Source organism: Monoraphidium neglectum (genome assembly GCF_000611645.1).
Source record: "Monoraphidium neglectum strain SAG 48.87 unplaced genomic scaffold scaffold00004, whole genome shotgun sequence".
NCBI lineage: Eukaryota > Viridiplantae > Chlorophyta > Chlorophyceae > Sphaeropleales > Selenastraceae > Monoraphidium > Monoraphidium neglectum.
In genome coordinates, this window is record NW_014013622.1 from 59,733 (window position 1) to 85,694 (window position 25,962).

The 25,962-nt window shown below is 67.8% G+C and overlaps 6 protein-coding genes across 6 annotated transcripts in view; 4 read left to right on the forward strand and 2 right to left on the reverse strand.

Annotated features, from left to right (window-relative positions):
• Nucleotide 1: 1 nt before the first annotated feature.
• Nucleotides 2-1,900, forward strand: MNEG_0057 (hypothetical protein; the record flags this gene model as incomplete). Its single annotated transcript, XM_014051467.1, has 4 exons — nucleotides 2-134; nucleotides 497-722; nucleotides 962-1,448; nucleotides 1,646-1,900. The coding sequence occupies 4 exons, from the start codon at nucleotides 2-4 to the stop codon at nucleotides 1,898-1,900; spliced, it is 1,101 nt and encodes a 366-aa protein (XP_013906921.1).
• A 39-nt stretch (nucleotides 1,901-1,939) lies between these two features.
• On the forward strand, nucleotides 1,940-3,772 carry MNEG_0058 (hypothetical protein; the record flags this gene model as incomplete). Its single annotated transcript, XM_014051468.1, has 2 exons — nucleotides 1,940-3,335; nucleotides 3,486-3,772. The coding sequence occupies 2 exons, from the start codon at nucleotides 1,940-1,942 to the stop codon at nucleotides 3,770-3,772; spliced, it is 1,683 nt and encodes a 560-aa protein (XP_013906922.1).
• Nucleotides 3,773-15,552: 11,780 nt separating this feature from the next.
• Nucleotides 15,553-17,287, forward strand: MNEG_0059 (hypothetical protein; the record flags this gene model as incomplete). The annotated part of the gene is made up of 3 exons (XM_014051469.1): nucleotides 15,553-15,886; nucleotides 16,234-16,459; nucleotides 16,693-17,287. The coding sequence occupies 3 exons, from the start codon at nucleotides 15,553-15,555 to the stop codon at nucleotides 17,285-17,287; spliced, it is 1,155 nt and encodes a 384-aa protein (XP_013906923.1).
• A 567-nt stretch (nucleotides 17,288-17,854) lies between these two features.
• MNEG_0060 (hypothetical protein) lies at nucleotides 17,855-19,525 on the forward strand (the record flags this gene model as incomplete). The annotated part of the gene is made up of 1 exon (XM_014051470.1): nucleotides 17,855-19,525. The coding sequence occupies one exon, from the start codon at nucleotides 17,855-17,857 to the stop codon at nucleotides 19,523-19,525; it is 1,671 nt and encodes a 556-aa protein (XP_013906924.1).
• A 464-nt stretch (nucleotides 19,526-19,989) lies between these two features.
• Nucleotides 19,990-22,841, reverse strand: MNEG_0061 (hypothetical protein; the record flags this gene model as incomplete). Its single annotated transcript, XM_014051471.1, has 3 exons — nucleotides 19,990-21,163; nucleotides 21,435-22,370; nucleotides 22,513-22,841. The coding sequence occupies 3 exons, from the start codon at nucleotides 22,839-22,841 to the stop codon at nucleotides 19,990-19,992; spliced, it is 2,439 nt and encodes an 812-aa protein (XP_013906925.1).
• Nucleotides 22,842-23,632: 791 nt separating this feature from the next.
• The window catches only part of MNEG_0062 (DNA-dependent protein kinase catalytic subunit), a gene marked incomplete at both ends in the record, with an annotated part of 3,708 nt that continues 1,378 nt past the window's right edge, over nucleotides 23,633-25,962 (reverse strand). The window contains 4 exons of the mRNA XM_014051472.1: nucleotides 23,633-23,774; nucleotides 24,011-24,135; nucleotides 24,664-24,825; nucleotides 25,101-25,232. Coding sequence (XP_013906926.1) covers nucleotides 23,633-23,774; nucleotides 24,011-24,135; nucleotides 24,664-24,825; nucleotides 25,101-25,232 — 561 coding nt within the window. The remainder of the gene's footprint in view (nucleotides 23,775-24,010; nucleotides 24,136-24,663; nucleotides 24,826-25,100; nucleotides 25,233-25,962) is intronic.

A 25,962-nucleotide genomic window follows, 5' to 3' on the forward strand; every position in this document is an offset into this window, starting at 1 on the left:
CATGGGCATTGCAGGCCCCGTGGCCGCAGCGGCGCCTTCAGACGCTGCACTGCAGCAGCTGCTGGGCTGCCTGCGCACGACGGACACGGGCGCGGCGGATGTGGTTTTCGAGGCAGCATGTGTCCTCATGCTTGGTGAGCTTGTTATGCATATGCGTCGGAGGGCCCCCGCTGCCAACAGTCGCCCTTTCTATCAAGCCAACGCTGCCAGCGCAGTGCCCCATGTCATGCTGACGTTACCCTGCAGTGACAGCCATGCAGGGGGACAGCGGGAAGTGCTGGTAGCACTTACGTTCGGGTGGCGACTGAGCAGCTGCTCGCCGCGCGAACAGCATGGTTTGCAGGCGGCCGCTGTCGCCGCAAACACAGCAGCAGGACAGATGCAGGCGCAGCCACGCTGGCATGTGGCTGGATGGCCACACGGCCGGAACGCCTTTTGAGACTGCCGCGCCTGGTGCAAATGACCAGCGCGCCCTCTCCCCACGCCACTCTTGAAGGTTCTGGACATGCGACTGCCAGGCAGGTGCAGCTGGCCGCGGCGCCCGGCTTCCTCAGCCGTGCGGTCGCCTGCATCGGCAGCGCCAACCGCACCGCTTTGACCGCCGCCGAGGCGGTGCGAGCCATGACGACGCACTGCGCCGAATCTGCTGCCCTGGTGCTGCGGGAGGAGGGCATGGTGCGGGCGCTGGTGCGGCTGCTGGACCCTGCCAAGGCGAATCCCGAGTGAGCACTTTATGCAGAGATGCATGCCGCTTACCGGCGTTGCTTGTCGTGAAATAGAAGCCAGCTGAAACATCCTGCATTAGACACCAGCGAGCCTGCACATGCCAAGCCGACCCTGTCAATCCGCGGCAGCGTCGGCCGGGGCGCTCCCGGATGTTTCGTTGGCGGTTGGTGCCGCGCCCGCGACCGCGTCGCGGCCTCACCTCGCCCGGCGCCCGCGCCACTCCCTGCCCACGCAGCCGCTCGCTGCGCGACGCTGCCTTCAAGGCCTGCGTCGGCCTGCTTACAAAGTGCGGCACTGAGGGCCGCGCCGCGCTCGCCGCCGAGCCCGCGTTCGTCGCGGCCGCCTGCCGCATGGTGGGCAGCTGCATCGCAGACTCCCTGTATGTCAGCCTGACGGCCCTGTCCAGCCTGGGGCAGGACTGCAGCACGCCGCCGGCCGGCGAGGGCCGCAGCCTGCTGGCGGCCAGCTTGCGGGCGGGAGACCTGGAGGCGCTGGCCGGCGGCCTGGCCAAAGCAGTGCGGGACTACGTGCCCGTGGGCAACAGCCTCCCGGCGCACGACAACGAGCCGCTGCGGGGCGCAGCGGTCAGGGTGCTCAAGCTAGCGGCGTGGCTGCTGGCAGACCCTGGGCTCGGGGACGGCGCGGCGCGGGCGATGCCGCCCGGCGCTGCGCTGCACATTGGCGCTTTGGCGCTCGGCGTGCCGGGCGCCGACCCCCGGGACGTGAGCTGGGGGCGCTGCGCGTCGGGTCGGGGCCGAAGGGGTCGGGGCCCTGGTTCGTCGCACGACCGGCGAGCATGCCGTCGTCGATTCACCCCGTCGCACATCTCTGTTCGCGTGGCCCCCGCAAATCCCCGCGTATCCGCTGACACCGGACGCCGGGATGCGCGCCGCCCCGCGCCGGCCGCTGTGCCTCGCAGGACGAGCTGCGGGGATTTGCTGGCCGCGCCCTGGACGAGCTGACGCGTCGAAGCGTGGAAGCCGCGGGGACGATCCTGATGCAGGAGGACTTCGCCGTCGCACTGCTGGACGGCTGGGCCGCCGGCGCCGGCCCCGGCACTGCCGCCGGCTCGCGCGCGCCCCAGTTCATCGCGTGGCTCTGCCGCGTCGAGGGCGCCCCCGTGCCCCCCCGCGCGCGCGGCGCGCTGCTGTCGGCCATCGCGCGCGGGCTCTAGCAGGCGGGCGGCAGTTGGGCGAAAATCGCGGCGGGCGCGATGGCGCTGCTGGCCCGAGGGGAGTTGGCGTGCGAGGCCGCCGGCCACGACGGGATCATGCGGGGCGTCGCCGCGTGGCTCGGCCGCGCCGCCGCCGAGCTGCGGCGGGTGCGGTTGGCGCGCGACGCCGCGTCGCTGCGCGGGGCTCTCTTGTCAGCGGGCGCCGCGGCGGAGGCTGCAGCGGGTCTTGCTTGCTGGCCGGGCGCTGCGAAGTCGGCCGCAGCCCGGGATGGGTCGCTTGTGCGTGAGCTGCTGGGTGCGGCCCTCCTGCAGCTGCCCGACTGCACGGCGGAAGCCACTGACGTGCTGCGGGCGTGGCAGTGCAAGGCGCACGCCGCGGCCGGGCTGCGGTTGCTGGTGGCAGGCGCGCTGCTTGACGCGGCAGGCGGGGCGCCGCGGCTGACGGGCGCGGGCGCGTGGGATGAGGTGCTTTGCGCTGCGCCCTCGCTGCTGCGGGAGAGCGCGGCCGTGCTCGTCGCCCACCGGGGCCGCCGCCAGGGGGAGGGCGACGGAGAGGCTGTTGTTGGTGGCAGCTGTGCAAGCAGCGACCGCAGCGGCGGCGGCGGCCATAGCGGCAGTGGCACTGGCAGCGGCAGCGCCACCGCCGGCGGCAGCGGGAGCGGCAGCAGTGGCGCCCAGCACGGTGCCGAGAGGCCTGAAAGTAATGCGGACGCGACCGCCGACGCGGCGCACAAGACGTGCGCCGCCGTGTGCTCCACTGCGGCCCTCGTGCTGCTGATTGACACACAGGAGCCAGAGGGCAACAGCAGCGGCGGCAGCAGCAGCAGCAGCAGCAGCTGCGCGGGTCCGGCGCTGGAGGAGCTGCACGCCGCAGCCGCCGGCGTCTGCGGCTGCGGCCGGCTGACCGGCCAAGCGCTCCTGGCAATGGTGGAGGCGGCCCGCGGCCTGGAGGCTGCGGCGGCGAGCGGGGACACGGCAGCATGCGAGCTGTTGCGGCCGATGCTTGCCCGTCTGCTGGCCAACGCGCGCCGCTTGGCGGACGCGCATGCGACAGCGCCGTGCGAGGAAGGCAGCCCCGAATCGAGCAGCCTGCGGCCCACTCAGGTCGAGGGGCGGGCCGGCCCGAGCCAGCTGAGCGGCGGCAGCGGGCGCTGCGGTGGAGAGGCGGCCGCGTTTTATTGGCCGCCAGCGCCTGCAATGAATTCTGTCCGAATCGGCACCGCCGCGCTGCGCGATGCCGTCCAGCGCCCTCTGACTGGTTGCGCCGGCGCCCCTCGGCCCATCTGCCGCGTTTGCGTCGGCGGCGATTCGGCAGAGGCGTCGCGCGGCGGCTGCGGCACCTCGGCCGCGCCGGAGATCGGCGCCGCTCTGCGCAAGGTGTATGCGGAACCGCTGCCCTTGAAGCGCAGTGCCCCGTTGGCAGTGATGTTGGCGGGTGCGGCTGGTGTCAGGGCTGAACTTGGTGAGAAGCCTGAGGAGGATCGATGGTTCGAGGCCCCCGTTCCATTGGCAGCCCGCGAGACTGCCTGTGAACAACCTGCACCACAGCATCAGCCGCCGAAGCGTAAACCCCGCACGCCCCCAGCTGTTGAGCCGGCCGTCGCCTGCGCCGCGGCGCCCGGAGATGGCCCGGCGCAGGACTGCCTTGCGCCCCGGGCGCCGGGCAGCGGCCGCACCCGCGGCTGCGCGTATTGCGGGAGGACGTCCGCGCAGGGCGCGGCGCTGCGGCGCTGCGCGGGGTGCGGCGCGCTGACGGGCGTGCGCTACTGCAGCCAGGCATGCTGCCGCAACCACTGGGTGCGGACGGGGCACAGGCAGCAGTGCGAGGAGGCGCAGCGGCAGTTGCGGGAGCAGATTGTGCAGCAGCAGTAGCAGCAGCAAAAGTAGAAGCAGCAGCAACAGCAGCAGTAGCAGCAGCAGATGTCAGCAGCAGCAGCAGCAGAAGCAGCAGCAGAAGTAGCACCAGCAGAAGCAGCAGCAGCCACAACGACTGAAGGATCAACAGCCGCAGCAGCAGTGAGCCTCACCCAGCACGTGTAATCAGGCAGCAGGGTTGCACATATGGCACGGCTGCCAATGAGCTTATCCGGGGCGGGTCGCGTAACGCAGGTGTGAAGTGTTGCAGGCCACATGTGGAGCAATGGAGGGCGTGATACTGGTGGTTGAAAGTGCTACTCTCGACGGAGTGTTCAGGGTTTGTGACGGCGCACGCCGGCCTGGTTACCACCTATTTGCCGTGCCCTCCTGCAGCGATTTTGTCTTGCTGCCCTCGTGTTGTATGAAATGTGGCTTTGTGCTGAGACGTGTCAAATCATACTCCACATTGCATGCACGCGTACAGCCCACATTTGCTGTCAACTGCAAACTCCTGCCTGTGCGCTTCGTAAACTGGCCTGGAATTGATGAGCAGGCGTGGTTCAAAGCCGCTCAAAACAACAACAACTCACTAGGCCCCGGGTTCAACCTCACCATGTACCTTAAGCTAGGGCCATCCGCGCTTCCTTTGTGGCTCGCTGCAGAGAGCGACGCCGGGACAGCCAGTCACATGTCGTGGTCTGTTTGCTCGGCGGACTGTGCTTTGCTTTACAGATAAGGTCTGTAAAAAGCACAGTCCATCACCCAGTTGTTAGGTGGAAATGCACCTGGAACATCACAGGCCAACACCACACCCATCGTCCTAGAACCAGACTTAATGAGAGGGGAACAGGCTGCAAAGCTGCCTGTATTGGTGGCAGGGGAGGGAGGGCAGCGGCGGCATGTGCGCGCCATGTACATATCTGGCAACACGCTGGAGGTCAGGAGATAGTCAGCGTTCGGCTGCCTGACCACACTGTACTTACGGCTTTGTGGTCCGTGGGTTGAAGGCTGGGTGCACATTGCGCCTGCCAAGCATGCTGTCATCATTGCTCAGCGGCCGCACCATCAGAGAAACTGCCTCCCTGGTGCGAGGTAGCAAGTAGCAACAGCGAGTGGGGGTCAAGTTGATGGGCGACTGCGCTATTGCAAACGCTTTCTTATCATATTCTTGCGAACATTTCACAGACACGCGCGCGCAACTGTCACAAAATTTCATCCTTGGCACGCGTTCGTATCTTGCAACTGAGCAACGATGTAGCTATTCGGAGGCTGTCGGCATATATCTCAACAATCCGAATTTACGTTCTGAACGCCTGGCGCAACCGCATCATCCCGTCGCTTGCCCTGCGAGATGGCAGCAGGGCGGGCCTCCAATGGTGCCGCAGCCGAGAGCGCCCAAGCCTTCGACAGCGCCGTCCTTGCCCTGGTCACCGTGCTGAGGCGCAAGCCGGCGCGCGGTGCCAGAGAGCCCACGCTGGAGCGCGCCGCAACTGCCCTGCATTCTCTCCGCACAGCGGCTGAGGCCGATCGCGGCCGGGTCGCCGCCGCTCCAGGAAGTGGGGCGCCGCCCGCCACGGCGGCGGTGCCGTCAAACGCTGCGTTGCAGCAGCTGCTGGGCTGCCTGCGCACGACGGACACGGGCGCGGTGGAGGCGGTCTTTGAGGCCACATGCGTGCTTGTGGAAGGTGAGCGGTGCGTGTGCACACCTGCGGTTCGAGGGGACCAAGCCTGGCACATGCCCCTCACTGCCAGTGACCACTCGCGGGCAGTGACAGCCATTCAAAAGGCAGACATGCTGGCAGCGTGCGAGCCAAGCGGCCGCTCAGCAGGCCGCTTCCCATGCAAACAGCACGCTCTGCGGTTGGCAGCAGGCGCCGCAGGTGCAACAACGTGACTAACGCAGCTGTGCGGGTTGCTGTGTGGCTGGATGGCTGCACGATTGGGGCGTCTGCCATGTTACCGGCAACTGGTGCAAGTCAATAGCAGACCCTCTCACTGCCCCTTTCCTCAAAGGTGCCAGCCTGGCGACTGCTCGGCAGGTGCAGCTGGCCGCGGCGCCGGGCTTCCTCGGCCGCGCGGCTGCCTGCATTGGGAGCGCCAACCGCGCCGCCTTGACCGCCGCAAAGGCAGTGCGAGCAATGGCGCACTGCGCCGGCTCGGCTGCCCTGGTGTTGCGGGAGGAGGGCATGGTGCGGGCGCTGACGCGGCTGCTGGACCCCGCCAAGGCGAATCCCGAGTGAGCACCTTGCAATGCCACTTGCTTGTGTTTTTCGAACGCCCAGGTTGAAGCCAGCTAGTATGTTATGCTGCAGTCGACACAGCCAAGCCCGCACGTGCCGGGCCGACCCTGTCAATAAAGCTGCAGTGTCGGCCTGTGTGCTCTTGGCTGCTTACCCGGCGGTCGGCTCCGCGCCAGCGCCGGCGTCCTGGGCTCACCTCGCTCGGCGCCCGCGCCAATCCATGTCTGCGCAGCCGGGAGCTACGAGACGCTGCATTCAAGGCCTGCGTCGGCCTGCTCCTCAACAGCGGTGCCGAGGGCTGCGCCGCGCTCGCGGCCGCGCCCGCGTTCATCTCGGCCGCCTGCCGCATGGCGGGCAGCCGCGTCGCCGACTCGAGGTTCTTCAGCCTGACGGCCCTGACCCGCCTGATGCATGAATGCAGCACGCTGCCGGCCGACAAAGGCTGCAGCCTGCTGGCGGCCAGCTTGCGGGCGGGAGACCCGGAGGCGCTGGCCGGCGGCCTGGCCAAAGCCGCGCGTGACTACGTGGGCAGCAGCCTGCAGGCAAGCCAGAGCGAGTCGATGCGGGGCGAGGTGGTCAAGGTGCTGAAGCTGATAGTGTGGCTGCTGGCTCAGCCGGGGGCCGGGGACGACGCGGCGCGGGCGATGCCGCCCGGCGTGGCACTAGATCTGGCCGCTTTGGCGCTGGGCGCGCGCAAGGCGGACCCCGAAGACGTGAGCGGGGGCGTGGGGGGATGCGGCTTGGGTCGGGGTAAGATGCAGGGGGCCCCGTGCCACAGCTGCGCGGCCGGCGTTCGGGGCGAAGTTCTGGCGCCCGCCAGCCGTCCCTTTACTGCTTGCCGTGTGACCCTCCCCCCGCCTGGCGTCCCGGCCAACGCCCAAATCCGCACGCCCGCCGGCCTGCGCCGGCCGCCTCGACCCTCAGGATGAGTTGCAGTACATGGCCCTGAGCGCGCTGGAAGAGTTGATACGCCTCAACGAGGACGCGGCGGGGGCCGTCCTGATGCAGGAGGACACCGCCGTCGTCCTGCTAGACGGCTGGGCCACCAGCGCCGCCGTCGCCGCCGCAGCCGCCGCCGGCAGGCAAGCGCCCCATTTTCCCGCGTGGCTTGGCCGCAGCATGGAGGCCGCCGCGCCCTCGCCCCTGCGCGCCTCGCTGCTGTCTGCGGTCGCGCGCGGGCTCGCCCCTGAGGGAGGCCCCAGCTGGGCAAAAATCGCGGCAGGTACGCTTGGGATGCTGGCTCCCGGCTTGCTATGTGAGGCAGCACAGGAGGAGAGGATCGTGCTGGGCACTGTCGCGTTCCTCGGACGCGCGGCTGCCGAGCTGCGGCGCGTGAGCTCTGCAGGCGACGCCGAAGCGCTGAGCGAGGCGTTGTGGAACGCGCACAGCATGTCGGACACCGTGGCGCGCCTCGCCGCCTGCCCGGGCGCCGCTGTGTCGGCCGCGGCCCTTGATGGGTCGCTTGTGCGCGCTCTGCTGGGTGCGGCCCTCGTGAGGCCCGACTGCGTGGCGGAGGCCTCAGATTTGCATCAGCTGTGGCAGTGCAAGGCGAACGCCGCAACTGGGCTGCGGTTGCTGGTGGCGGGTGTGCTGCTTGAAGCGCCAAGCGGCGCGCCGCGGTTGGCGGGGGCGGGCGCGTGGGACGAGGTGCTTCGCGCGGCGCCCTCCCTGCTGCGTGAGAGCGTGGATGTGCTTGCCGCCCACAGGCGCCGCCGCAAGGAGGAGGGTGGTGGTGGGGAGGTCGTCGGTGGCAGCAACATCATCGGCGGCTATGGTGGCGCCGGCAGCACCAGTGGCGGCGGCATCGGCAGCGGTGACGGCAGCAAAAGCAGCAGCAGCAGCGGCGATGACAGTGCCAACAGCCCTGACAGTATCGCGGATGGGATTGCCCACGCGGCGCACGAGACGTGCGCTGCCGTGTGCTCGGCTGTGGCTCTCATACTGCTCATTGACACCCAGGAGCCAGAGGGCAGCAGCAGCGGCAGCAGCGGCAGCAGCGGCAGCAGCGGCAGCAGCGGCAGCGGCGGCAGCTGCTGTGAGGTGCCGGGGCCAGCGCCGCGCTCACTGGAGGGGCTGCGCGCTGCGGTCGCCGGCGTCTGCGGCTGCGGCCGGCTGACCGGCCAAGCGTTCCTGGCGTTGTCGATAGTGGATGTGGCCTGCAACCTGGAGGCTGCGGCGGCGAGCGGGGCTGCGCGGGCAGGCCAGGAGCTGCGGACGGTGCTTTCCCGTCTGCTGGCCGAGACGCGCCGGTTGGCGGGTGCGCAGCCGCCAGCGCCGCGTGAGGGCGATGCTTCCCAATCAAGGTGTCTGGAGGGGCCTCAGTTTGAGGAGCGGGCCGCCCCGAACCAGCTGAGCTGCAGCAGCGGGTGCCGCGGCGGAGATGCTGCCGCATCCGAGCAGCCGGCAGCGCCTACGACAGCGGGCGTTCGGACCGGCACCGCCGCCGCGCTGCGCACCGCCGTGCAGCGCCCTGCGCCTGGTGAGCGCGGCGGCTCTTGGCCCGCCTGCAGCGTTTGCGTCAGGGGCTCGGACGGCAGCTGCAACAGGTTGGACGTGCCGCAGGTCGACTCCGATATGCGCGAGCTGTGTGCGACACCGCCGACGGCGGAGCACTGCGCCTCGCTGGCAGAGCTGGTGGCAGGTTTGGCTGGTTTCAGGGCCCAGATAGGCGAGATCCCGACGGTGGACAGATGGTTCGAGGCCCTTATTCCGTTGGCAGCACGCGACGCTGCCTGTGAGCCACCCACACCCCAGCCTCAGCCGCCGAAGCGAGAGCCCCACACGCGCCCAGCCGTCACGCCCGCCGCTGCCGGCGCCGCAGCGCCTGGAGGGGCCCCTACACAACAGTGCCATGCGCACAGCGCGCCACGCAGCGGTCGCACCCGCGGCTGCGCGTACTGCGGCGCGACGGCCAAGCAGGGCGCGGAGCTGCGGCGCTGCGCGGGATGCGGCGCGCTGACGGGCGTGCGCTACTGCAGCCAGGCCTGCTGCCGCAACCACTGGGTGCGGACGGGGCACAGGCAGCAGTGCGAGGAGGCGCAGCGGGAGCTGCGGCGGCGGACTGTCCAGCAGCAGCAGCTTCATCATCATCATCCACAGCAGCAGCAGTAGCAGCAGCAGCAGCAGCAGCAGCAGCAGCAGCAGCAGCAGCAGCGACCAGCACAACAGCAGCCGCAGCAGCCGTAACGTCACCCATCAAGATCAGCCTTTCAGCAGGGTTATCCACTTGGAACGGCTGCAAATGTACTAATAAGGGGCCGGTTTGCAAATCGCAGGTGTGGATGTGTTGCAGGTCACAAGACAACCGTCGGAGGGCGTGATACTGGTGGTTAGAAGGTGCCACTTTTGTGGAATTCAAGGGGCCTGACGGCGGACCCGGCCTGGTTACCACCCAACACTCGTGGCCCCCTGCGGCAACTTGGTCTTGCTGCCCTCGTGTCTTTTGCAATGTGACTTTGTGCTTGATTGCCTGCGTGGAAACCTTGGCTTTGTGATGCGCCATAATCCTATACTCCATATCGTACGCACACCTACGGCCCACAATTGTCAATTTCACAACCCTGCCTGTGTGCAAGCTGGCAGTATCGATGAGTAGGTGTGATTCAAAGCCGCTCAAATCAATCCACAAGGGCCGGGGTCACATCTAAGCCTGAACCTAAAACCCCAGGGCCACCCGTGCGTCCAGATGTGCCTCGCTGCGCCGCAGGTAACGCCAGGGCGGCAAGGCAGCACCCTGCGGTGCCGGTTGCTGCCGTCCAATCCGTGACCACCGGCTGCATGTATGGTCAGTTGAAGTAGAAGTATACCTCAAATACCGGGTTGAAGGCTGGGTGCGCAGTGCGCCTCCCAAGTACAGTAAGAGTATGCTGTCATTTCTCGCCCGCTCAGCGCAGACACCACGTGAGCTCCTCCCTGGTGCTTCGTAGCAACATCAGGGTTCATCTTAACGGGTGACTGCGCTGTTACATCTTCTTGCGAGTTATGAACACCACACGCACGCACACGTCACCTTTACACGGTATCATAATACTGCCCACCGACGTTCGTCACTTGCAAGTTGGAGTGAGCCTGTCAGCATACTAGACAATCCAAAGTATTACTGTATGTATACTTAAACGCCTAGCACAACTGCAGCCACCCCAACACCATCGCTTGCCCTGCGCAAGCGGCATGGCGGCAGCCCTGGTGCAATGTGTTGGTGGCGCGCCAACCGAGTGCGCCCGGTCCCTCGACAGCGCCGTCCTCGCCCTGGTCGCCGTGCTGAGGCGCAAGCCGGCGCGCGGTGTCAAAGAGATCATGCTGGAGCGCGCCGCGGACGCCCTGCAATCGCTCAGCACAGCAGCTGAGGCCGACCGTGGCCGGGTCGCCGCGGCTGCAGGAAGCGGGGCGCCGCCCGCCACGGCGGCGGTGCTGTCGGACGCTGTGCTGCAGCAGCTGCTGGGCTGCCTCCGCATGACGGACACGGGCGCGGCGGAGACGGTGTTTCAGGCAGCACGTGTGCTCATGCACGGTGAGCTTGTCATGCATATGGGGCGGAGGCACCCGCACCCGGCCGCCCACAGATAGATAGATAAGTTACTCATACCATAGCATCACTGCCATCGCCCACAGTCGCCCTGGCCATCAAGCAGCCGCTGCCAGCGCAGTGCCCCATGTCATGCTGACATTACCCTGCAGTGATCCATTCAAAAGGCAGCCACGCTGGCAGCATTGCGTGGAGCGGCCGCTGAGCAGACCGCTCGCCACGCAATCAGCATGCTTGCGTTCAGCAGCAGGCGGAGCTGATGCAGCATCGGGACAGGTTGATGTGGCCGCACGGTATGATCGGGAAGCCTGTTGAGGTTGTGGCAACTGACGCAAGTGAAGCAGCCTGTATATCCCTGCCCCATGCTTGAAGGTGACGACCTGGCGGCTGCAAGGCAGGTGCAGCTGGCCGCCGCGCCGGGCTTCCTCGGCCGCGCGGTCGCGTGCATAGGCGGCGCCAACCGCGCCGCCTTCACCGCCGCTGAGGCGGTGCGAGGAATGGCGCACTGCGCCGAGTGTGCTGCCCTGGTGCTGCGGCAGGAGGGCATGGTGCGGGGGCTGACGCGGCTGCTGGACCCCGCCAAGGCGAATTCTGAGTGAGCGCCTTGCGATGCCGCTTACACAATTCTGCTCATGCCGATCCAGTTGATACGCTGCACGGTAGGCACACACCGGGCCTGCACACTCCCAGCCGAAGCCGATCAAGCGGCGGCATCAACCTGAGAGCTCTGGACTGCGGGGGTCCTGACCTCACCCCGCGCCACTCCCTGCCTGCGTAGCCGCCTGCTGCGCGACGCTGCCTTCAAGGCCTGCGCCTGCCTGCTCGTCAACTGCGGCGCCGAGGGCCGCGCCGCGCTCGCTGCCGAGCCCGCGTTCATGTCGGCCGCCTGCCGCATGGTGGGGAGCTGCGTCGCAGACTGCATGTATTTCAGCCTGACGGCCCTGACCAGCCTGGCGGGTGACCGCAGCACGCCGCCGGCCGGCGAGGGCCGCAGCCTGCTGGCGGCCAGCTTGCGGGCGGGAGACCTGGAGGCGCTGGCTGGCGGCCTGGCCAAAGCGATGCGTGACTACGTGCGGAGCAGCCTCGAGGCACGACAGAGCGGTTCGCTGCCTGACATTATAATCAGACTGCTGAAGCTGACTTTGTGGCTCCTGGCTCAGCCGCCGGGGGTCGGGAATGACGCAGCGCGGGCGATGCCGCCTGGCGTGGCGCTAGACCTTGCCGCTTTGGCGATGGGCGGGCGCGAGGAGGACCCTGAAGACGTGAGCGGGGGGCGCTGCGGCCTGGGACGCGCCGAGACGCAGGGGGCCTGCGTGGAATCGCCATGCGGCTGGCTGGCGTGACGACTTTCTGGCGTGCCAGCCGCACCTGATCGTGCCCGCATCGCGACCCCTCCCCCACCCACCCACACGTCCCCACCAATGCCGGAAACCCGAATGCCCGCCTGCCCCCCCTCAGACCAAGCTGCGGGGCTGCGCCCTCTGCGCTCTGGGTGAGCTGACGCGTCGGAATGAGGAGGCGGTGAGGGCCATCCTAGAGCAAGAGGACACCGCCATCGCCCTGTCAAACAGCTGGGCCGCCAACGCCAGCGGCACCGCCGCCGGCGCGGTTGTGGCCGCCGGGAGGGGCGCGCCCCACTTTCTTGCGTGCCTCTGCCGCGGCGCGGGGTCCGCCGCGCCCCCACGCGTGCGCGCAGCGCTGCTGTCCGCAATCGCATGTGGGCTGGCGTCGGGGGGCGGCAATTGGGCGAAAGCCGCCGCGCTGGCATTGCTGGCCTGTGGCGAGTTGCGCAGCGAGGCCGCTCACGACGAGCGGATCATGCAGGGCGCCGCTGCGTGGGTCAGATGCGCAGCCGCCGAGCTGCAGCAAGCATGGTCTGCTCGCGACGCCGCGTCGCTGCGCGGGGCTCTGGTGTCGGCGACCGTCGCGGCGGAGGCCACGGCGCGGCTCGTCGGCTGGCCGGGGGCCGCCGAGTCGGCCGCGGCCCGGGACGGGTCGCTTGTGCGCGCGCTGCTAGGCGCGGCCCTCCTGCAGCCGCCCGGCTGCAAGGCGGAGGCCTCCGATGTGCAGCGGCTGTGGCTGTGCAAGGCGCACGCCGCTGTCGGCCTGCGGTTGCTGGCGGCAGGCGTGCTGCTGGACGGGACAGGCAGCGAGCCGCGGCTGGCGGGGACGGTCGCGTGGGATCAGGTGCTTCGCGCGGCGCCATCCCTGCTGCTTGACAGCGTGGCCGAGCTCGCCGCCCACCGGCGCCGCCGCCAGGAGGAGGGGGCCTGTGGGGCTGTTGCCAGTGGCAGCAACAACAGCAGTGGCTGCGGTGGCGGCACCAGCGACGGAGACACTGGCAAAGGCGGCCACAGCGGCGGCGGCAGGACCAGCGGCGGCGACGGCCCTGACAGTATCGCAGATTTGACTGCCCACGCGGCGCATGAGTTGTGCACCGCCGTGTGCTCAACCGTGGCTCTCATACTGCTGATCCACACCCAGGAGCCAGAGGGCAGCAGCAGCGGCAGCAGCAACGGCAGCGGCAGCGGCAGCGGCAGCGGCAGCGGCAGCGGCAGCGGCTGCGGCAGCGGCAGCGGCAGCGGCAGCGGCAACAGCAGCGGCAGCAGCAGATGCAGCAGCAGCAGCAGCAGCAGCAGCAGCAGCTGCGCGGAGCCGGCGGCGCCGCCGCGCCCACTGGAGGAGCTGCATGCCGCGGCCGTCTGCGTTTGCGGCTGCGGCCTGCTGACGGGCCAAGCGCTCCTTGCGTTGGCTATGGTGGAGGCGGCCCGCAGCTGCGAGGCTGCGGCAGCGAGCAGAGATGCACGAGCAGGCCAGGAGCTGCGGCCGCTGCTTGCCCGTCTGCTGGCCGACTCGCACTGCCTGGCGGGTGCGCAGTCACCAGCGCCGCGCGAGGGCGATGCTTTCGAATCAAGGTGTCTGGAGGGGCCTCAGTCCGAGGAGGGGCCCAGCCCGAGCCAGCTGAGCTGCAGCAGCGCCTGCCGCGGCGGAGATGCTGCCGCATCCGAGCAGCCGCCAACGCTTGCAATGGCGGTCGTTAAAGCCGGCACCGCCGCGCTGCGCGCCGCCGTGCAGCGCCCTACGGCTGGCGACAGCGGTGGCTCTGTGCCGGTCTGCGGCGTTTGCGTCAGGGGCTCGGACGGCAGCTGCAACACGTTGGACGCGCCGCCGATCGACGCCGCTCTGCGCGCGCTGTGTGCGGCACCACTGGCGGAGGAGGAACGCGTCCCGCTGGCAGCGCTGCTGGCGGGCATGGCTGGTAATAGGGCCGGCATAGGCGAGATCCCCAAGGAAGATAGGTGGTTTGAGGCCCCCGACCTGTTGGCAGTGCGTGACACTGCCTGTGCACAATCTGCACCCCAGCCTCAGCCGCCAACGCGCAAGCCGCGCACGCCCCCAGCTGATGAGGCGGCCGTCGTCAGCGCCGCGGCACCCGGAGAGGGCCTGGCGCAGGAGTGCCTTGCGCAACGGGCGCCGGGCAGCGGCCGCACCCGCGGCTGCGCGTACTGCGGCGTGACGGCCAAGCAGGGCGCGGCGCTGCGGCGCTGTGCGGGGTGCGGCGCGCTGACGGGCGTGCGCTACTGCAGCCAGGCCTGCTGCCGCAACCACTGGGTGCGGACGGGGCACAGGCAGCAGTGCGAGGAGGCGCAGCGGGAGCTGCGGGAGCGGGTCGTTCAGCAGCAGCAGCACCATCACCACCAGAAGCAGTAGCAGCAACAGCGACCGTAACATCGGCAGCCGCAGCAACAGTAAGTCTCACCCAGAACGAACGATCCTGCAGCAGAGTTACCCATTTGGCATGGCTGCCAAAGGACCAAAGTTATGGGGCCAATCTGGAAATCGCAGATGTGGGTATGTCGCAGGCCATATGGACACCGATGGAGAGTGCTGCACGCATTTTCTGCTGGAGTTTCAGGGGTTGTGACGGCGCACGCCTGGTGACCACCCGACTCCGGTTCCCTCTTTCAGCAAGCTTCTCTTGCCGCTATTGTGTTATCTAAGTGTGGCTTTGTGCTCAAATGTATCTTTCTATACTCCACATGGCATGCACGCCTGCAGCCCAGAGTTGCTGCGACATCAAATGCAAGACCCTACCTGTGAGCTTCTGCAGGCTGGCAGTGTGGATGAGCAGGTGTGGTTTAACGCCGCTCAGATCACTCTCCTAGGGCCTGGGTTCAGCCCAACCCTGTACCTTGAACTCTAGAGCCATCCGCGCGTCCTTCGTGGCTCATTGCGCCGCGAGCGACGCCGGGGCAGCCAGGCACAGGTCGCGGACTGTTTGCTCGTCGGTCTGTCTTTGCAATGCGAAGAATAGTCCATAACCCAATTATTGGGCAAGACATCTATCACGGGCCGACACCACACCCATCGTCCTATACTCAAGAGCGGAAGTGCTGCGGGTGCCGCAGAACTCAGCCCGGCCTCTCAAACCAGTGAACCGCAGCGGTTTGATGCCGCTGGGACTGGCCGTCTGCTCATCATCGCTCTGCTGTGGCGCGGCGACATGAATCGTCCGCTTCCTTGCCCCCACACCCCACACACTGCGGCTCGGCGGCCGACCACGGCTAGCTACTTCCTCCACCGACACGCTGCACACTGCGCTTAGACCCCCAAAACGAGCGCTGCTGGGAGTGGCGTCGTGCATCGTCCTGGAACCAGGATCAATGGGACGGGCGACAGAGGTGCCTATAACAGTGGCAGGGGAGGGAGCACAGCGGCGGCATGTTCGCGTCACATTGAACTTTAGCCTGTCCGCACAATATTGCGCTATCAACTGCACGGGTCACTTTTGGCGGGTGACCACCGGGTGACTCTTGCACACTCGTGCACATCCTTGCGGATAGGCAGTTCTTGCAGACAGGCACGCAGATTTCAGAACTCTCAAATGCGTTCGTCGCTTGCAACGATGTTGATCAATTTTTTTATTGCTCTGTAAAGGGGTGCCCAGCATACCGTATTTTATCGACAATCCAAAGCAATGCTGTAAAAGTCTAGCACGACTGCAACCATCCCCTCGCTTGCCCTGCGCGATGCCGGCAGGGCGGGCACGCGACGGTGCCGCAGCCGAGTGCGCCCAAGCCCTCGACAGCGCCGTCCTCGCCCTGGTCGCCGTGCTGAGGCGCAAGCCGGCGCGCGGCACCAAAGAATCCACACCGCAGCGCGCCGCGGCTGCCCTGCATTCGCTCAGCACGGCGGCCGAGGCCGACCGCGACCGGGTCGCCGCCGCTGCAGGCAGCAGCGCGCCGCCCGTGGCAGCGGTGGTGCTGTCGGACGCTGTGCTGCAGCAGCTGCTGGGCTGCCTGCGCACAACGGACACGAGAGCGGTGGAAGTGGTGTTTCGGGCAGCATGTGTTCTCATGGACGGTGAGTTCGTCATGCATCTCAGGCGGAGGGGACACTGCCATACAGACGCCCTACTCCGTTGCCGGCGCGGTGCCCCACGTCACTCTGATGCCACGCCGCAGTGACAGCCATGCAGGAGGCAGCCATGCTGACAGCACTGCATGAGCGCGGCTGCCATGCGGGCCGCTCGCCTCTCAGTCAGCATGCTTGCGGTCAGCAGACGCCGCAGATACAGCAGCGGGAAACACTGACCCGCAGCCGAGCAGGCTGCTGTGCGGCTGGATTACTCACACGATCGGTACGCCTGTCAAGTCTGTGGCGATTCGTGCAAGTCAACAGCAAACCCTCTCCCTGCCCCTTGCTTGAAGGTGCCAAACTGGTGGCTGCTCGGAAGCTGCAGCTGGCCGTCGCGCCGGGCTTCCTCGCCCGCGCGGTCGCGTGCATGGGCGGCGCCAACCGCGCCGCCTCGGCCGCCGCCGAGGCGGTGCAAACCATGACGGCTCACTGCGCCGAGTGTGCTGACCTGGTGCTGCGGGAGGAGGGCATGGTGCGGGCGCTGGCCCAGCTGGTGGACCCCGCCAAGGCGAATCCCAAGTGAGCGCCTTGCGATGCCTTTGACCAGTGTTGCTCAATGCTCATCTCGACGCCAGCTGACATACCGTGCAGCAATCATCACAATCGAGCCCGCACATACTGAGATGGTCCTATCGATCAAGTGGCAGCGTCGGCCTGGGCGTTCTCGGCTGCCGAGCTGGCGGTTGGCTCCTCGTCTGTGCCGCGTCTCGGCCTCACCTCGCGCGGTGCCCGCGCCACTCCTGCCCGCGCAGCCACCCGCTGCGCGACGCTGCATTCAAGGCCTGCATCGGCCTGCTCACACAGTGCGGCGCCAAGGGCCGCGCCGCGCTCACCGCCGAGCCTGGCTTTGTCGCGGCCGCCTGCCGGATGGTGGGCGGCTGCGATGCAGACTCGAGATTCTTCATCTTGGGGGCCCTGACCAACCTGGCACACGACCGCATCAGGTCGCCGGCCGGCGCGGGCCGCAGCCTGCTGGCGGCCAGCATGCGGGCGGGAGACCCGGAGGCGCTGGCCGGCGGCCTGGCCAAAGCCGTGCGTGACTACGCGTCCGTGGGCAGCAGCCTCCAGGCACACGGCAACAAGCCGCTGCGGGTCCAGGCTGTCAGGGTGCTTAGGCTCATGGCGTGGCTGCTGGCAGAGCCAGGGGTTGGGGAGGACGCGGCGTGGGCGACGCCGCCCGGCGCGGCGCTGGACCTTGTCGCTTTGGCAGGAGAGGGGCGGGAGGCAGACCCCGAAAACGTGAGCGGGGACGCTGCGGGCCGGGCCGGGCCTCAATGCGAGAGACCCCGCGTTGCGGCCGCGCGGCTGGCGGGCGTGACGCCGTTTCGGCGCGCCGGCCGTCCCTGATTGCGCACGCCTTGCAAACCCTCCGGCGTCCTGACAAACGCCAAGCGCTGAAGCGCCCGCCGGTCCGCGCCGACCCGTCTGCCCCCTCAGGATGAGCTGCGGGACTGCGCCCTCAGCGCGCTGGAAGAGTTGATTCGCCGAAACGAGGACGCGGCGGGGGCCGTCCTGATGCAGGAGGGCGCCACAGTCGCCCTGCTGGACGGCTGGGCCACCGGCGCCGCCGTTGCCGCGGCCGCCGCTGATGACAGGCGCGCACCCCGATTTATCGTGTGGCTCGCCTGCAGGGCTGGCGACGCCGCGCCGTTGCGTTTGCGAGCGGCGCTGCTGTCTGCAATCGCACGCGGGCTGGCTGTTGAGAGGGCCGCCAGTTGGGGGGAAGTCGCGTCGTATACACTGGCGATGATGGCTCCTGGCTTGCTATGTGAGGCAGCACAGGAGGAGAGGATCATGCGCGGCACTGCCGCGTTCCTTGGACGCGCAGCCGCCGAGCTGCGGCGTGGTAGCTCTTCAGGCGACGACGCAGCGCTGAGCGAGGCTTTGTGGGCCGCGCACAGCGCGTCGGACACCATGGCGCGCCTCGCCGGCTGCCCGGGCGCTGCCGAATCGGCCGCGGTCCGGGACGGGTCGCTTGTGCGCGCGCTGCTAGGCGCGACCCTCCTGCAGCTGCCCGACTGCATGGCAGAGGCCTCCGATGTGCTGCGATTCTGGCAGGTCAAGGCGGAAGCCGCGGCCGGGCTGCGGTCGCTGGTGGCAGGCGTGCTGCTTGAAGCGCCAGGCGGCGCGCCGCGGCTGACGGGCGCGGGCGCGTGGGATGAGGTGCTTCGCGCGGCGCCCTCCCTGCTGCGTGAGAGCGTGGCTGAGCTTGCGGCCCATCGGCGCCGCCGCCAGGAGGAGGGCGCCGATGGCGCTGTCGTTGGGGGCAGCAGCACCAGAAGCGGCTGCATAGGAAGCGGCAACTGCGGCACTGGCAATAGCGGCAGCAGCAGCGGCGGCAGCAGCAGCGGCGGCAGCGAGCACGGCGGCAGCGAGAAGGGCGGCAGCGAGCACGGTGTCGACAGCCCCAACAGTATCGCAGAATTGACCGCCCACGCGGCGCACGAGTTGTGTGCCGCCATGTGCTCGATCGTGGCTCTCGTACTGCTGGTCAACACCCAGGAGCCAGAGGGCAGCAGCAGCCGCAGCAGCTGCGGCAGCAGCTGCACAGGGCCGGTGGCGCCGCCGCGCCCACTGGAGGAGCTTCGCGCTGCGGTCGCCGGCGTCTGCGGCTGCGGCCGGCTGACGAGTCAAGCGCTCCTGGCGTTGGCGATGGTGGAGGCGGCCAGCACCAAGGAGGCTGCGGCGGCGAGCGGAGACACAGCAGCAGGCCAGAAGTTGCGGCCGCTGCTTGCCTGCCTGCTGGCCGACGCGCGCCGCTTGGCCGGCGCGCAGCAGCCAGCGCCGCGCGAGGGCGATGCTCCCGACACGAGTGGACCGAGGGGCCCCCAGTCCGAGGACCGGGCCAGCCCGAGCCAGCTGAGCAGCGGCACAGGGAGGGGCAGCAGCGGCAGCCGCGGCGGAGATGCTGGCGCATCCCAGCGGCCACCGACGCCTGACGAAACAGTCCTTCGAATTGGCTGCGCCGCGCTGACCGCCGCCGTGCAGCGCCCTGCGGCTGGTGACGGCGGCGGCGCGGGGCTCGTCTGTAGCGTTTGCGTCGGGCGCTCGGACGGCAGCTGCAACACGTTGGACGTGCCGCCCATCGACGCCGCACTGCGCGCGCTGTATGCGGCACCGCAGACGGCGGAGCACTGCGCGTCGCTGGCAGCAACGTTGGTGGGTGTGGCTGGTGTCAGGGCCAAGTTGGGCGAGATGCCCCGGGAGGACAGATGGTTCGAGGCCCCCGCCTCGTTGGCAACGCTCAACGCTGCCGGCGCCGCGGCGCCTGCAGTGGGCCCTACACAGGAGTGCCTTGCGCCCAGGGCGCCGCGCAGCGGGCGCACCCGCGGCTGCGCGTATTGCGGGAGGACATCCGCGCAGGGCGCGGCGCTGCGGCGCTGCGCGGGGTGCGGCGCGCTGACGGGCGTGCGCTACTGCAGTCAGGCGTGCTGCCGCAACCACTGGGTGCGGACGGGGCACAGGCAGCAGTGCGAGGAGGCGCAGAGGGAGCTGCGGGAGCAGAATGTTCAGCAGCAGCCACGGCAGCAGCAGCAGCAGCAGCAGCAGCAGCGACCGGCCTGTCAGAAGCCGCAGCAGCATTGAGAGTCGACGAGCAATAGTGATTGCGAAGCAGGGTTGCCTCTCTGGCACGGCTGCAATTTGAGCGACAAGTCAAATGTGGTTGATTTACTGACTCCTGGTGTGGACGTGTTGCAGGCAGCTTGGAACCCAATCAGATGCGTGATCCTGTGGTTGAAAGTGCTTGTTTCGGCGTGTTTTTTGATGGAGGATGCGATTTGATGGAGGGCGGAGCCACAGGGGTTGACGGCACATGCAACCTTGGTGACTACCCAACACTCATGTGACCCCCTACTTGAGCAATTCTCGCTTGCTGCTCTCATGCAATTCCAACAAGCGATTTGTTCTGAAACGTGTAACTTCATCCTCTACATCGCATGCCCGCCCAGAGCCCGCGATTGACCTAATCTGGACCACCCTGCCAGTGGGCAAGCTTGCAGTACGAAAGAGAAGGTTTGTAGCTACTCAAATCAATCCTTGACTTAACATCAGCAAAACTCTATGCGCAGGTGGCCGGCATTCGATGCCATGAGCGCCTCGCAGCAGCCCCACGTCAGCCGCCCACCCGCGGCGGCGTCGAGCGCCGCGCATGGCAGCTGAAGAGACAGGGTTTGCAGCAGGGGCGGTCGGAGGCGCGCAAGGGGCGCTGCCAGTGCCTCCAGAGCCTCGTCACTCAGCGACCATAGCATCATCTGCCTGTCAAGCGCCGCCGCGCCCGCGGCCGCGGCCGCGGCCGCGCCGCGCCCGCTGCTGCTGTCAGACGGCCCCTCCCCAATCGGCCGCGCGGCCACCTCGAAGCGCAGGCGCAGCGAGCGCAGCGCCTGCCACAGCGGCAGCGACAGCAGCGCGCGCGCCATCTCGTCGTGGAGGCAGGCCGAGCCGGTCCCGAGGTCGAACGCTGCAAGCTGAGGCCCCAGCCAGGGCGCCAAGCACGCCAAGGCGTCGCCGACCGGCAGCGGCGTGCCCGCCCCGAGGTCGAGCGTCAGCGAGTGCAGCCGCGTCCACCCGGCGGCCGCCCACCGCGCGAGCCGCGCCGCCGCCGCCGCACGTGGCGCGCCTGCGCACGTGTCCGCCAGGGCCTGCTCGCCCCAGGTGGCGTCTTGCGCGAGGGACACGAGGAGGGTGCGTACTGCTGGCAGGTCGGACAGGGCCTCCATCACGCGGTTTGCATTGGCCGTGTGGACGTCCTCCCAGGAAGCTTCATCGATGTCTGGCTCCTCCACATCCCCCTCTGGGAGGCCGTCTCCCCAGCCATCCCAGCCGGTGGCTTCTCCACCGACGAAGACGTGGGCACCCACCAACACCACGCCCCGCAGGCCGAACGACGCCCGCAGCGTGAGGGGTACGGGGTGGCAGGCGGACAGGCAGGCCAGCGGGACCAGCTGGGCGGCGTAAGGCAGCTCCCACATCGCCAGCCGCGGCGCGGCGGCGGACAGGCAGCCGTAGTCGAGGCTCGAGCTGACCGCGTGGGTGCGCAGCTGCGTGAGGGCCGGCAGGCAGCTGGGGAGCAGCTGCCCGTCGCCGTCTTGGGCCAGGTGGATGGAGGGTCCCAGACTGAGGTACTCGAGGCCGGGGGCCGCGGCGGCGATGGCGGAGAGGGTGACGCGCTGGCTGGGGTGATTCTCGAGCAGCTGCTGCCTCACCACATTGCGGGGCGTCTTGCTGCGCAGGCACGCACGCAAGCAAGATGGCGTAATTACGGGCGGCGAGTGTGGGGGTGTGAGAGGAGCTTGCTTGCTGCATGAGGCGCAGGGACGATCCGGGTGTGAACCGCGCGTGTGAGGGTTGCTAGCTTACTTGTATCTGCGAGGGACGACTGGTGGTCAGCAACGCAATGTCAGAATGACATCACCAAGCTCAGCCTGCGCATCCACTTGGCATAAGCAGAGCTCCTGGGGCTTCCCCGGCGGGGCGTCGCCCCCAAAGCACGCACCCGTGGCTCAGCAGGAGTCGCCTGAGCCTCGGCATCGGCCCCGCCTCGAGCATAGCGTCCACGGCCGAAGCGGGCTCCCACGATGCCCACGTCAGCTCCGTCAAGCACCCGGCAAGCCGCGGCAGCGCGGCCCGCAGCGCGGCCAGGGCCGCGGATGCTTGTTTGCCGCCGCTCTCGCCGGCCGCGTCGGCGGCCCAAGTCAGGCTCCGCAGCGCCGCGAGGCGCGCCAGGCTGGCGGCCAGGGCGCGGGGGGCCGAGCCGCAGCAGCAGCCGGTGCAGGTCTCAATGCAGACGTCGGAGAGTGTGGCGGCGGTGGGGGCCAGGGCTTCGAGGCAACGGGTGACGCAAACGGAGGCCCTGAGCTCCTCAAGCCGGGCCCCTTTCTTGCTTGGATCTGCTACCGGCGCCGCAGCTGCGGCCGCGTCAGGGGCCGGGCATGTTGCTGCCGCCGCAGTCCCGCGGGATCTCACGGCTGCAGAGCCGCCGACGGCTGCTACTAGCGGCCCGCCCAGGGCAGGCGCGCGCTCAGCGCCGTCATCGGCAGCCGCGGGCGCCGCGGGGCTGTCCTTCGACGGCCCGCCGGGCGCGGCCGAGGTGCGCGCCTCGGCCGCGAGTGCCGCGGCGCTCGCTTCGCTGCAATTGTCAAAGATGTGCGGGGTGCTCAAGAGGGAGGGGCAGGCGCGGGCGAGCGCCGCGAGCAGCGGGGCGGTTGCGTCGTTGGGGGCAAAGCGCAGGTGCTCGACGGCCGGCCACGCGCCGTGCGGCAGTGCCTCCACAGCGCTCACGAGGTCGACAAATGCGTCGTTCTCCACGTGGCGAAAGTGTAGCGTCGAGGCGGCCGGGAAGCGGCGCGCGAGGCAGGGCGCGAGGGCGATGAGGCGCGGCGCGTCGAGGCGCAGAGAGGGTAACTGGGCGTCGACGAGGCGGCAGAGGCGGCTGCATGGGCAGCGGGCAGCGGGCGGGGTGGCCGCACGTGAGGAGGGGAAGGGTCGCAGACCAGCTCACCCAGAGCAAGGCCAGCGGAGCTTACACATCGGCGCCCCGAGACCAGTGTAGCCGCCAGTGACGCACGACGCACCGGCTTGCACAGCGCAGCCGCGATCGCCACAAGTCCAAGTCCACGCGCTTGTAGATGGATGCAAATAGGGCCAATGGAATCTGCTCGAAGGCAGCATGCTCCTCGTGGCCGCCCGCCTCGCCATGATCAGCCGAGATCATGTCGCCGGCGACGGATATGGCACTGGTCGTTTTGTAGATGAAGTGCAGGGCGATTTTGGCATTTAAGGCGTTGTAACTGAATGCATCTCGTTGATCAACGCTTGCGAGAGCCAGCGGCACAGGCGCACCCGCAAGCAGGCAGCCCCGGGGCCACAGCTGAGCGACTGTGCCGGGAACCTCGACTGACATGTGCCACCCAACTGCCCAGTAGCAGTGAGGCAATAACATGTGTGCAAATTTCGGTTTCTGCTGGACACTAGCCTTGAGGCCATCCGTCATGTACGAGGTGGCGCCCGCCGGTGGCCGAGGATTGGGGTCAAAGGCAAAGTTTGCACTTCTGTTGGTTAACATCTTGCTTGCCTGCTGGTCAGGTTGGGACGGCAAATATGGCTATGTTCGGCAGTTCCGATTTGATGGCGTATCTGAACAAACACATGCAAGTATTGCACAGGCTTCCTGCATCAACTTTGGCAAGCGCCGGGCAAGCTGACGGTCCACGGCAATCTCACACGCAAACAATCCCAAGGTTACGATGACTGTGCCCTGGGCGTGCGGAAACAGCTCGTGGTATCCAAACAGCCTCATCAGGGGATAGCATCTTTTGCAACCGCAACGTTGACGTCACAAACCTCCTTTACCACCCTCGGTAGCACTACTGTGTCATCTGTACGCGAGTTACACGGACAGCTGTAGGTCCACAAACAGCCGCCCCTGCACAGGGAGGTCACGGCCAGGTGCGTGTACACACCAAAGCAGGTGTTGGCTCTTGCTGAGCAGCTTCCGCAGCAGCGCACCAAGGGAGCAACACCACGCCGTTGGTTGCGTCGAATGCAAGCGTAACAGCATCGTCCCTATCAGCATATGGTGTGACGCCACCTGCTGTCACAGCACTTGCCGCCTTCCTTGGTCAAACTAAGGCGCCGCCTATTGACCCACGCCCGGCCTGATTTGTAGCACCTGGCCCCGGTTGCAACAGTCCATCACGCGTACGGCTGCCAGCCGGCGTACGTCCGCGCCAGCAGGCCCTCATCTGCCGCCAGCTCCAGCAGCACGGCGGCGCAGGACGACGCGCCGCCGGGCAGGGGTCCGGAAGCTGGCAGGTCGGCGCGGGCGTCCACGCCCCTGGGCGCACAGGCATGCAGGCGGACAGAGGGGTCGATTTGGTGTAAATTATGATCATGCTCGATTCTGGGCTTGTTTCGTCCTGCTTTGGCAGCTCCCGACAACCCTTTTAAGTCCCGACAGGCTTGTAAGGGGAAGGGCTCGCGCCAGGCGCGCCCCCTAATCCCTAAAGCCTCAAACTGCAAGCGCCTGCCCGGCGGCGAGCCAGGCGCGCAGGCACGCCCGGTCCGACCCACCTCCTGCCCTTCACGGCGGCCTCTATGTTGCCCCACTGCGGGCTGTGGCCCTGCCTCAGGCTCGCGCCCTCCAGGATGATGGACACGGGGCCCTCGCAGGCGAGGCGGCGCCCGGCGTGCTCAATCTGCCGGGGGCGCACGAGCGCGCACAGCGGGACGGGCGAGGGGCGCGCGAGCGCATGGGACGATGGGGGAGGGGGTTGAAACGACGGGGATGGATCAGGTCAGTGCAACTGGGTTTGGCGACTCAAAAATTAGCAGATTGAAATCGTGCCAAAAACGCATGGCCGCCGTGACGGGTCAGCGTTCTGCAGAAGTTGGCCCTGCCGGTCGCTCAGGACTGGGAGGCACCAAGCAGCCCCAAGTCGACGAACTTTGGTCGTGTGCGCTTGCGTGTATTCGCATACATTCACACGACCCAAGTGCGGTTCGGGGGCAGCCTGTCGCCCGTGCTTGGGTGCCGCGTGCCTCCTTGTGGCATGGCCCTAAACCCATAACCCTTAAACCCATAAACCCTAACGACCCTTTGAGGAGCCGCGGCGTTGTTGGGTCCTACTCCACACAGCAACACGCGTCGAAGACGCCCGGCCCAACCCGACGCGCCCAGTCCAACCGCGCAAGTGCCCCGCTGACAGCCGTGGGGCGCGGCGCACCTTCATCTGCAGCAGCCGCTCCTCCCGCTCCCTCCCGCCGCCGCCGCCGCCGCCCCTCGCGCCGCCCTCCACCGCCGCCCTCAGCGCCGCGATGGACTGCGCCTCCTTGACCCAGTCCAGCAGGGGCTCTGCTGTGAACACGGCCAGGGCGCTGGACAGGACCTGGCGGGGGGCAAGGGGCGGCAGGGCAGGGTTGGGCAAGTCGGCAGCGGGATGGGGCCGGTGGCGGGATGAGGGTTGATGGCGATATCGAGGATCGGTGGCGGGATCGGGGTCCAAGGAGGTGCTGTATCAAGTAAGTTTTGATTGGGCGGGTGTCATCGTGAAGGCCAAACGAAGCCGAAGGGGAAGGTTGGAGGAGCTCGCTGCCGATTTATAACTCCGATGACTTGACCTTGTAAAACGATTGAGGAGAGGTGCCGAGCCCGGCCGCCCACCTGCGCCTCCTGCCGCATGCTCTCCAGCAGCGCGGCCAGCAGGGGGTGCAGCGCGTCGCAGGGGGCGTGGGGCAGGAACAGGCCCTGCAGCTGGCGGGTGAGGCGGAAGGGCACCAGCTCCGGCACGGGCAGCTGCGGCGCAGTATTGGCACGGGGCGGGGTCGGGGCGGGATGGTGTGTGTCACCGGTGTGTGTGTGTGTGGGGGTAGGGGGGGAAGGCAACCTTTGATTTGGTCCTATTTGGCAACACAAGACTGCTGCAGCGCATGTTGACTATGACGACAGTCCGGCAGCGTCACCCCAGGCATCGCGCCTGGCTTTGGGTCACCACTGCGTGCGCGTGTACCGAACTGAGCAAGAGGGCCCTTCATACATCGCGCGGCCCCGCTTTGACCAAGGGGGGCACGCGCCCCGCCACGCCACGCCACGCCCCTGCGAGTCCTTGGCCTCGTAGCAGCCTGGGCACTTTGGCCACACGCACAAGAGAGTCGACTCTGCACATCCCAACTTTAAACCCTGGCCTGAACCCACGATGAGGGCCGTCCCGAAGCTGTAGCCAAAATCGATGGGCACCAGCCGCCCGGTGGACTCCTTGGGTTGAGGGTTTGTAGGGGCAAGGGGGGCGGGGTGCCGGATGGTTGATTGGGTGAAGCCTCGACACAAACCCCAACCAGACAGATACTGCACATCCAAAGAGGGAGCACAACAACCCATCACAGGACTGGACAACGACTGGAACAGGCCATGCCACATCACAGCAAATGAGCTGCCTGATCTTGCAAGTCTGATCACCGATCCAGATCACCGTCACCTGTACGAGGACGTTCCCAAGGTGCCTGTCCCCCACCCCCACCAGCCACCC